Here is a 10,153-nt window from a genome sequence, read left to right as displayed (position 1 = left end):
TTAGATATAGACGATTTGGTTGATTTACATGACCTTCAAACAAGTCAAATCGAGCTATCTTAGTTGCAACTTGTTTCGTACTCCGTTTGAAATTTTACCTTTATCAATGTAAAATCAAACAAAATGGCTCCAATCAATTTGATTCGGCTTGTCTGAATGAACAAATAACTACATAAAGAAACAAATAGACAGATGAATGATATTCACATTCTTTTCTCTCCATGCATGCATAATTATTTGTAACATTTATATTGAATAGATCTAAATAAGAATGCATAGAAATAAATAAACAATGATGCGTCGGAGAAGAAAATTGAGATAATGAGAACGAAAATTATATTCCAAAAAAAAAAGAAAAAAGGAAAGAATAGAAGATTCGCTTATAATATCCTCGTGTGTTATTTTCATTGGGCTCATATACACGCATTGTGAAGCACTGTCGGGTTTTGTCCCGTTGCCGAGTGCATAAAAAGGGACTCCGGTTATTACAAGAAGTGGAAATTCGAGAGAGAAGAAGATGGAGAGCGCATCAGAAATGTTGGCATTTCCACTGCTGACGACGCCGATCGAATCCAACTACAGAGCCTGCACCATCCCCTACAGATTTCCCTCCGACAACCCCCGCAAGCCCACGCCGACTGAGCTCTCCTGGATCGACCTCTTCTACAACTCCACCCCCTCCTTCAAGTAATCATCCTCATCCTCTCCCTAACCTCCATCATAAACCTTATTTTCTTCGGTTTTTCGTTAATGGGTGTGATTGGCTGTCGGCAGGAAAAGAGCTGAGTCCGACGCTTCGGTTGCCGACGCTCCGGCCAGAGCTGAGAAATTTGCTCAAAGGTACATACTTTTACTGATTGTTTTGCGATGAGTGAATTGGGTTTTCGGAACTGCCTTCAATCTGTTTGTGTTTTTGCCTGAAAGGTACACTGAGATACTGGAGGACTTGAAGAAGGATCCTGAGAGTCACGGCGGCCCGCCGGATTGCATTGTAAGCTCGAAATTTTGATTTGAGTTGATTTTTCACTTTCTATTATGTTGTAGTCATGATTTATCGCGGCATCGTTTTCTTAGCATTGAAGTTTCTTTTCTTTTTTTCTCTGCTTTGTTTGGGAAATCCAGCTTCTTTGCAGACTTCGGGAGCAAGTTCTTAGGGAGTTGGGATTCCAAGATATATTCAAGAAAGTCAAGGTGGGTACTTTTTAGCTGTTATTGGACGCTTTATTAGTCCATTGATGTAGATAATTGATTGACTTGGAGTTCGGAATTGCGATCATGATTAAACTCTTCAGGATGAAGAGAATGCCAAGGCAATATCCCTGTTTGAGAATGTAGTGGATCTTAATGATGCTATTGAAGATGAAGTCAAGCGGGTAGAGAATCTGATTAGAGGAATATTTGCCGGAAATATATTTGATCTTGGTTCTGCACAGGTACGTGATTTTTTGCTGTAGAACTAGTAAAAATTGGATACCCATCTACTTAGATTTGGTGGCATCAAACTGATTCTAAGGATTTGCATGATAAATTGGTTTTTGTAACACCACTTCCTGTTATTAAAGTGATACATCATAGTATTCCATTGGAAACTACTTGACATTTACCTTCTTTTTTTTTTTTTTTTGCTTTCTTGAAGCTCGCAGAAGTTTTCTCAAAGGATGGTATGTCCTTTTTAGCTAGTTGTCAAAACCTTGTCCCTCGACCTTGGGTTATCGATGACTTGGACGCTTTCAAATTAAAATGGACCAAGAAATCTTGGAAAAAGGCAAGTTCCGTTTCTATGTTATAGTAACTATCTCTGTAAGAATTTATGCCATTGTAGATTCTTCTTGTTCATTAACCACTTATCTCTTTGTCTTCACAGGCTGTTATTTTTGTTGACAATTCTGGTGCTGATATTATCTTGGGTATTTTGCCATTTGCCCGAGAGTTACTCCGGCGTGGGACACAGGTTTGCTGTCCTTATGTTCAATGCAACTGGTTCTTAGGGTACAAACCCCAGAAATTCTTCTAGTATTCCTTCTTTCTCTAAGAACAATATATGTATTCTTGTGCATGTGTTTGTAAAGTTGGTTCTCCCTGCCAAATAATAAAAGGCATGAATTATATTATGAGTGCTGATGCTTTTCCTTTTCCACAAATTTAAAATTGCTTTCATTACCACTCTTTGAATGAGTTGCCTTGGTGAGCCTATTTTCACATGATTACCTCTTATTGTGCAGGTTGTGTTGGCAGCTAATGACTTGCCTTCTATCAACGACGTAACTTACACTGAACTGATTGAGATTATATCAAGGGTAACAGAAAATTTTAGAATATTGTTTACTTAGGTTCTTGGTTTCACATCATCTTTTCGAAAATGAAAAATCTTGGTTGACACTTGAAACTGATAGTATAAGTGGCATTTACCAGTTGAAGGACAAAAACGGACAGCTCAAGGGTGTTGATACTTCAAAGCTTTTGATTGCTAATTCAGGCAATGATTTGCCGGTAATGGAGTTGAAGTTCTTATTTTGTCATCAGATTAAACTTGGAGTCCATTGTTGTTGTAGTTGTATAACATTAGCCTCTTTGACTTCTCAATTCCTCGTAGGTTATTGATCTTTCAAGAGTGTCACAAGAGCTTGCCCACCTGGCAAGTGATGCAGACCTAGTTATTTTGGAAGGAATGGTAAAAATCTAAAAACCTTCTTGGATTATTACTGTCTTTGGCTCTTAATTGAAAAGTTGAACTGATTACTTGATGTCGAAGATGAAGTCATGTATGATGTATAATTGGAAGTGAAAGTGTATGAAGTATACTGTATAAATTGGCATAAATGGTTGCTAAGAATGGTATATTGTCAGAGAGTTCTATAAGATTTGTTGCATATTTTGAGATGATGCAGTCTTGACTCTTCATTGTTTTAACGTAACATAAATTGCTTTTGACAGGGCCGTGGGATAGAGACAAATCTTTATGCACAATTTAAGTGCGATTCCCTTAAGATTGGGATGGTAATGCTTCGACTCCAATTGTTGTATGCTTCTAATGACTACTTCAGTTAATGAGCATTTCTTGTTGCGGTATACTAATCGTGTGCAACTTCTGTTTGCTTCTCCTCTTCTTTATTCCAGGTGAAACATCCAGAGGTTGCCCAGTTTCTAGGAGGAAGGCTCTATGACTGCGTCTTCAAATACAACGAAGTTTTGTTGAGTTGATTATGTGGATTGTTGAGTAGATGAAGTATTAGGTCTTATAGCTATTTCAAGAGCTTATATGTTTGAACTTCAAAAGTCATCCCTCCTTATGAATAACCATAGCGACTATTAGGCGTGGTTACGATTATTATCCCATAACGGTTATGTTTTCAGGTGAATTTTATGCATCTCTGCACACAATCAACCTGTCTGTACTGTAGTTTCGATATGAAATAAGAAATTTCTTTTCTTAATCAGCTGACCTGATGACATTGTGTTTAATTCGATACATGAAAGAGTGAAAAATACATGATAGAAGTGCTTTTACTATAAAAGCTTTTGGTCACCAGGGACATCCAAATCAACATATCATTTCTTTTTGGTAGGATATGAAGCCATCTTGTTAATGCCACAGATTCCTTCTGGTTTCCCTGTGCTCCTCTTCATCCTTATGTATCCCTTTTCTCCCCACTTTGGCCCCCATGAGTTCTTCACAATGATGTAATCTAACCCATCCTGAGTCCCATATCCGACGGCTGCTACACCGTGGTCTAGTTCAGTTCCGCAACGCCCGTTGAAGACACCCTGCACAACCAACAATCCATCCCATGATTAGTAAATAATTAATGTGTTTTAGGCATTGATTAAATTGTGTATGAACATTAGCTCACCCCGCTATAGAACTGGAAATCTCTGCTGGAGGCCTCAATGGCTACGCTGAGAGGCTGGTTTGCGAGTGCCTTGAGGAGAGCCTGCTCGTTGTTTTCAGGCACGTCATGGTAACCGGAGATAGTCACTACGTCCGAGTCTGCCTGAGGATAACAAAATCAAATGTAAGATTAAGAACAGCAACGATCCGCTGACAGCTAAATTTTGATCTGAAAATATATGTTTTACCTTCTTTTCCGCACAAGTTCCTTCGTCCATAATGTAGGTGTAATCATCCTCCTTGTGGAGGCCACCGTTGGAGATTATGAACTCGAATGCATAATCCATCAAGCCTCCATTGCAGCCATTGTTGAATGATTTGTCACAATCTATCAGCTGCTGCTCAGACAGAGATGTTAGGCTTCCTGTGACTATCTGGTTTATGCCCTCAACTGCAGCAACAGTGGAAAATGCCCAACAGCTACCTGCATTTTTACCATCATAACTCATTTTTTAAAGAGAGAGAGGGTAATTTTCACTCTACATCGACTGCTACTGAGGAGCTAATCTCGTCTAATCCTCTTATGCTGATATAAAAAAAAGAAGAGAGATAGAGAGAGAGAGAGGGTAATTTGCACTCTACATCGACTGTTACCGAGGAGCTAATCTCGCCTAATCCTCTTATGCTCATATAAGAGAGAGAGAGAGAGAGAGAGAGAGAGAGAGAGAGAGAGAGAGAGAGAGAGATTCACATACCACATGAACCTTGGTTCTTGATGGAGGTTACAGCTCCTTTCTTTCGCCAGTCCACGGATTTGGGCAATGCCTCTACATCAAAATCGCGGTAACTGAACTCTCCAGTGGAATCTCTCCTTCTGGGGAACTCAGCCTTGAGACCCAAGTACTTGCTCTTGAACTCCTCATGGCTCAAGTCAGCAAACTCATTCACAGCAAGCCAGTAGCTATCGACATCGAGGTTCTTGTTCCTCTCATCAATGTGCTTCACATTGTCTCTGAAAATCTCAAACCTATGCAGCTTCTCCTCCATGCTCTCATAAATCTTTCCATGCTTCGATATCCACTTCTCGAAGAGCATGATGAACTTGTCCATGCAGGTCAAGTCCTCGGGAGAATATCCCACGATCGAGAACTCGTGAGCAAGAGCAGAACCGAGAAAAAGAGGCACAAGGAAGGCGAGAAGCGAAATCTTCGAAAAAGCCATTTTTCGGGAGGGGAGAATGAGAAAGGTAAAGAGAGGAAGAGATGAATGGATGAATGTGAGGGAGGGAGGGGAGGGAGTGGATTTATATAGTGTTTGATATTGTGATGAGGTTGCTTTCGAGAGAAGTGGTTGGAGTTTTTTTTTCTACAAACACTGATTCTTTACGGTTGGTTGTTTTGGGCAGGCTTTTGTCCCAAGCATGCTCATTTGTTTAAGCATAAGCCTTCAAGGAAATATGATTTCACTTGCATGGGTGAAAGTTGCTTGCTAGCCGCCCTTGGTCTCTAAACAGAGCTATGATCTACATTCATTTCTCTTAGTCCCCCTTTTTACTCGATTCGCGAGAGCTCCCGTACAACAGTTAATATTAGCGAGAAACACTTTGATAATCAAACTATAGATAGAAAAAAAAAAAATCCTCACTAACAATTAATGTTAGGTGTAATAACAGTTGAGTTGAGTCCATTGCTCGTAAATGTTACAAGCTTTTTTTCCTAGTAGTTTTTTGGTCAATTATTTTCTGAAGTGGTTGGAATTATACACCATTTTTTACTGTTGTCCAAGATCAAACTTGAAGCTTTAGACTCCTGAATCCTTGACGTTTAGTCATGAGGAGCTCTCACCTTGTGAAGAATGAGTGAGGAGGAAGATGTTCTATGTCACAATTTGCAAGTTGGTAACTGTCTCAATTCTTTATTTTTCAAATTTGATAATTACCTTTTTGTCAAGTTGGTTACATCAGCAGCAATCACAACGAAAGGCAAATATCGATCCAAGAAATTCTACAAGAAATTTGAAGTATCTATCGAAAACTCGAACCTTGAACTCACCAATATTGAACGAATTGAACACAAATTACAGGAGAAGAGTACGTTCCTTGTCAACCTAATCTGAATTTTGAATAAGTATTCAAGACATCTGTGGAAAAATTGAATAGAGCAAAGACAAGAATTGTCTAACATAATCCTTTACACTGACTGTAGAACTAGGAGGAGATGGCGAAATGAGGTCGTCATTACCTAACCTTCCCAATTGAATGCAGATAAACCGCAACCGAGACAACGCTGGAAACAAGAAAGAAGCATAGATCAACTATTGTATTTCTCAAGATGGCAAAATTGACGTTTGCCTTACTTTTATTGTGAAAAATGGAAACAATTAGATGAGTGATGGTTTAGAAAATATCAATTAGACTACAAACACCTACAGTCTACTCATTTTGGACCAAATTGTCAAAAATATCTTTTGACGAGTTGATAATGGCCAAGCCACTGCCAACCCAATGCATTTGTCATGTCACATGATGACAGAATTGAATGGGTCTCTATGACTCAACTAATTGACGATAAAAGTATAGAACGTAGATGATTCGTGTGAGCAGAGGAAACTTACGTTGAGCCGAGGAAAAAGGCGAGGGATAGGTGAAAGCCAAATAGAAACACAGAAACAACTGCTGTAAGAAGCATTGCCACTGAAGTAGAATACACCTGCAGAAAGTAGCTGAATTAAGATCGGAATTTCATACAATGCCAGGAAACGTTCAAGGTGCAATTCCAACAAATATCTAATAATTTTAAAACCCAATATACGTGAAATGCATATTAACACATGACGATGCACAAGTAGGAAACGTTCAAGATGCGATTCCAACAAATGTAAATAATTTTTAAACCCAATATGGTGAAATGCATATTAACACATGAAGATGCACAAGTAGGCCATTACAAAAATTTAAAAGACAGCAGCCCCGAAAACCCCTCCACTTCCCCGTTATTTCACTTTTTCACGTAAGTAAATCAAATTAAATTAAATAATTTTGTAATGGTATGCCTAGGGATAATTGTAGTACATTATAAAGAAGCATGAAAAAGTACTAGTGAATGCTTCCCCAAAATCAAAGTTGTAATTCCATGTCTTACCTTCACAATATTATCAGCATACTTCATAACCATAGACACAGCAATACCACTGCAAAGGAAACAAATATAAGCAATCGAATAGAAGCACACAGGGCAAATGAGAGGGAATATGCATAACAAGCAAAAAGCTACTGATAAACTCATAAGCCAAAGAGGATACATAATGTACCTGAGTGCATGGTTGAAAATCATGAGAACTGTAATAAAAGAGTATCCATGGAAGAATCCCCTGAATTTAGAAGAACAACTGATAAATATAATAATCCAGGTATAATTTTTAAAAACCGGTAGGCAGAAGCACATTTTCAAGGGCAGGAACTTTTAGCAATGAAGACAAAAATAACTGGTAAAGCAATGGACCCAACAAAGGAGAATAATCAGAAATGGAAAAAAAAAGATTAAATTACTTGTTCATCACTGCATCAAAATCTTGAACCACTATAGCAACAGCATTGAAGACCATTCCAAAGACGTACAACCAGAAGTTCTGCACATTTATATTCCTTGCAGGACGCTTTTTCATTATGGCCTGCCAATATTATTCAAAATATTTCGTCAACCAGAGTATTCTAAAAGCCATTAGCGACAAATCTAAACCCAAATTTTGATAAAGTTGAGTATGCTGGGTAAACTATTTGCACATTATGTGATGCTTTAAGCATGAAGCGGAGAACAAGCTGTTTACTTAAAAAGTCACCTCAGTGTATACTCCTGCAAAACCACTTAAAAGTGCCATCACCTGTTACGAAAACAAACATGGCAAGCTTTAAAAGGGGGAAAATATAAAAAATAAACAAATCAGAAGACTCTCAAAATGTTGAGAACTCACAATGGCCATCACCCAGCCTTGGAATGGAGTTTGGAGAACACTGTCCGATCTGCAAACAGAATGCCATTTTAATAAACGTATTGAGCTAACTCAAGCAGAAACTTATATAAAATAACAATTAAAAAGTGGTGAACAGAGTCCCCTACACTCTGAGTTTCAAACATAATTAAGGAATCACAATATCGGCAGACGAGTTAACTTTTTAACCTAGAGGAAATATGAAGGAAATTAATGACTTGAGTTCCTACATGAATTTAATAAAGTTAACTTGCTATCATCGACATGGGGTGCACCATGGATCAATCACGCAATAACAGCAGTCTGATGAGGGACAAACTCGGCATAAATTCAATTAGATACTGAAAAGAAAAATATGGTAGTGAACACACTTACTTTGGGTTTAGTTGTGCTGTAGTGCACCCTGCACATAGTATAATGAAAGCGGCCCATTGGATCTCACTTAACCTGCAGTAAATATGGGTAGAAACAAAAGTTCATAAGAACTGTATCTTCAGCCAACAGTATATAGCAGCACACAAATAGGCAGCTTAGCTTAGTCATATTTACTTACTTTCTCTTGAGTATGATTCTGTACAAAATTCCAGTGCTGATAATGTTGAAATTCTTCAGTATTTGATAACCCGGAGCATCCACATATGCAAAGATATAATACTGCCGCATACAAATGAGCACTAGATGCAATCACACATCAGAAAGTAAAAAGACTGTAATTTACTGAAGCAAACAGAAAACATACAACAGCAACCAACCTGAAGCAGATTCTTGACTAGGTAAAGAAATGCCGGAATGGGATATACAATAACTTCATCCAGTTTTGCACTCAACCTAATTCAAAGGCAGAATTCAATCATGTAACTTGGGGTTTAAATCTCTTCACGTCGCCTAGCATATAGTCAATCCTCAAACCCAAAACATTATACAACGAACAGAATCGAGTTCTCCCATAACATTACTATAAGTCAGCAACGATGAACAACTTTCAAACCCATAAAAAGTTGCAATGCAAAACCTGTTATCTTCAGTAACACCCTCATTCCTCCAGATTCGCGCCAAAGCAGCGAGCGATATTGCACACTTCAAAGCCTCCACCTAATTCCCAAAACACAACCCATTTCAAGTCACGCGAAAACCGACATTACAAATCATAATTTTTTTAATTTTAATCTACAGTGTAGCTTTATCTGCCTCACTACTCACCGAGAAATTTGCAGTGGTGACACTATACTCATACTTGCCGGCCCTCTTCGACCACACAATCAATATTGCTTGTGAACTGGTCAAAACGGTCAAAGCTATAGTAACAGCCGACCTATTCCAATCAACCCAAAACCATTCATCAGTTAAATTTACCAAATTTCAATCAATCGGAACAAAAGAGCATAAGTTGGGCATACTTGAGCTTCCACTTGGAGAGCTCCACTGGGCTGATGGCAGGAATTGGCTTGCCCCGCAAGCTTTCGAGGTCTTCGGAGGCTGAAGATTCGTCTTGATCCTGTAATTAGATCAAATGGGTATTGACAAAAGGTTGAAAATTTGAGATTGTAGGAAGAAATCTGGTAGTTCATATGGGAAATACCTGATCTTTGAGTTTCCTGTACTCCATTGCTACGCTCGTTGATATTCTTTGGGTAAATTTTGGTGCTTTCAGATCCCTAGTGCCATTGGAGGACGCTGGGCTCTGAGAATTTGGTACCACAGAGGACACTGGGATCTCGACTCTCCATTATCTCATCTCATGTTCATGTTGTTGGCACAATTCTGATCTAACATTATAAAATAGAAAACTTTCCTGAAAATAGTTTGGACTAAGTTTATTTTAATAAAAAAACCATGTTATAATTTTATTTAATTAAAAAAACTTAAATTTTAATGAAAAATCCATAAATTTTAAGAAAAACTAATGAAAATGGCTTGAAAATTTTGAGTTTTAATGATAAGGACAAAATAAAGGGTAAAGTGAATAGTACCATGATTGACTTTTTAGTGTAAAAATGTGGTTTTTCGTTAAAGTGAACAGTACCGGGTGCTTTTCGTTAAAGTTCCCTAAATTTTAATAAAAATGACAAAAGAACATAAATTTTAATGAAAAAGACATAATTTTAATAAAAATAACAAAAAATCTGACGAGTGGACTCATAATACATTGTTTATGAAATTTAGGACAATGTTTTTGAAACTTACTACACTGTTTATGAAAACTTACAACATTGTTTATAAAACTTACAACACTGTTTATGAATACATACTACAAGGAATGCCTTAAGAACCATGCAACAGTCATAGGAAGGACTACTACGGATGGCTGTGGCGAATTCACCCAGTGGAGAAGAGGGC

At 37.9% G+C, this 10,153-nt stretch overlaps 4 protein-coding genes across 7 annotated transcripts in view; 1 reads left to right on the top strand and 3 right to left on the bottom strand.

Annotated features, from left to right (window-relative positions):
• Positions 1 to 10,153, bottom strand: part of LOC126621326 (disease resistance protein RPV1-like) — a 63,957-nt gene that overhangs the window by 12,732 nt on the left and 41,072 nt on the right. The window lies entirely within an intron of this gene.
• Positions 411 to 3,434, top strand: LOC126621334 (damage-control phosphatase At2g17340-like). Of its 2 annotated transcripts, none has more exons than XM_050289771.1 (12): positions 411 to 687; positions 775 to 840; positions 925 to 991; positions 1,123 to 1,191; positions 1,293 to 1,433; positions 1,637 to 1,765; positions 1,927 to 1,989; positions 2,223 to 2,297; positions 2,413 to 2,490; positions 2,594 to 2,671; positions 2,935 to 2,997; positions 3,118 to 3,434. In XM_050289771.1, exons 1-12 carry the CDS (start codon positions 518 to 520, stop codon positions 3,199 to 3,201), a joined length of 1,083 nt encoding a protein of 360 aa, XP_050145728.1. In that variant the 5' UTR covers positions 411 to 517; the 3' UTR covers positions 3,202 to 3,434. The 2 variants fall into 2 exon arrangements, with proteins under 2 accessions (XP_050145728.1, XP_050145727.1); XM_050289770.1 differs by having other exon boundaries at positions 413 to 687; positions 1,865 to 1,951.
• LOC126621336 (cysteine protease XCP1-like) lies at positions 3,402 to 5,118 on the bottom strand. Its single transcript, XM_050289772.1, has 4 exons — positions 4,585 to 5,118; positions 4,078 to 4,313; positions 3,852 to 3,992; positions 3,402 to 3,765 (listed from the first exon to the last, which is right to left on the bottom strand). The coding sequence occupies exons 1-4, from the start codon at positions 5,048 to 5,050 to the stop codon at positions 3,550 to 3,552; spliced, it is 1,059 nt and encodes a 352-aa protein (XP_050145729.1). The 5' UTR covers positions 5,051 to 5,118; the 3' UTR covers positions 3,402 to 3,549.
• Positions 5,850 to 10,153, bottom strand: part of LOC126621337 (CMP-sialic acid transporter 2-like) — a 52,980-nt gene continuing 48,676 nt past the window's right edge. Inside the window, exons 1-14 of one of the 2 annotated variants that reach the window (XM_050289773.1) lie at positions 9,396 to 9,578; positions 9,214 to 9,311; positions 9,017 to 9,128; positions 8,829 to 8,908; positions 8,569 to 8,644; positions 8,370 to 8,470; positions 8,192 to 8,263; positions 7,799 to 7,847; positions 7,667 to 7,708; positions 7,377 to 7,498; positions 7,139 to 7,198; positions 6,970 to 7,018; positions 6,443 to 6,537; positions 5,850 to 6,114 (exon numbers count right to left, since the gene is read on the bottom strand). In XM_050289773.1, the coding sequence (XP_050145730.1) occupies positions 6,066 to 6,114; positions 6,443 to 6,537; positions 6,970 to 7,018; positions 7,139 to 7,198; positions 7,377 to 7,498; positions 7,667 to 7,708; positions 7,799 to 7,847; positions 8,192 to 8,263; positions 8,370 to 8,470; positions 8,569 to 8,644; positions 8,829 to 8,908; positions 9,017 to 9,128; positions 9,214 to 9,311; positions 9,396 to 9,422 (1,032 nt within the window). In that variant the 5' untranslated portion in view covers positions 9,423 to 9,578 and the 3' untranslated portion in view covers positions 5,850 to 6,065. Of the gene's footprint in view, positions 6,115 to 6,442; positions 6,538 to 6,969; positions 7,019 to 7,138; positions 7,199 to 7,376; positions 7,499 to 7,666; positions 7,709 to 7,798; positions 7,848 to 8,191; positions 8,264 to 8,369; positions 8,471 to 8,568; positions 8,645 to 8,828; positions 8,909 to 9,016; positions 9,129 to 9,213; positions 9,312 to 9,395; positions 9,579 to 10,153 lie in introns of those variants that run through there. The other variant, XM_050289775.1, reaches the window with a different exon arrangement.

This window comes from Malus sylvestris, chromosome 5 (genome assembly GCF_916048215.2).
Source record: "Malus sylvestris chromosome 5, drMalSylv7.2, whole genome shotgun sequence".
In the NCBI taxonomy this organism is placed as follows: Eukaryota; Viridiplantae; Streptophyta; class Magnoliopsida; order Rosales; family Rosaceae; genus Malus; species Malus sylvestris.
The sequence above is the reverse complement of the archived record's forward strand: the minus strand, read 5'-3'. Positions and strand labels throughout refer to the sequence as shown.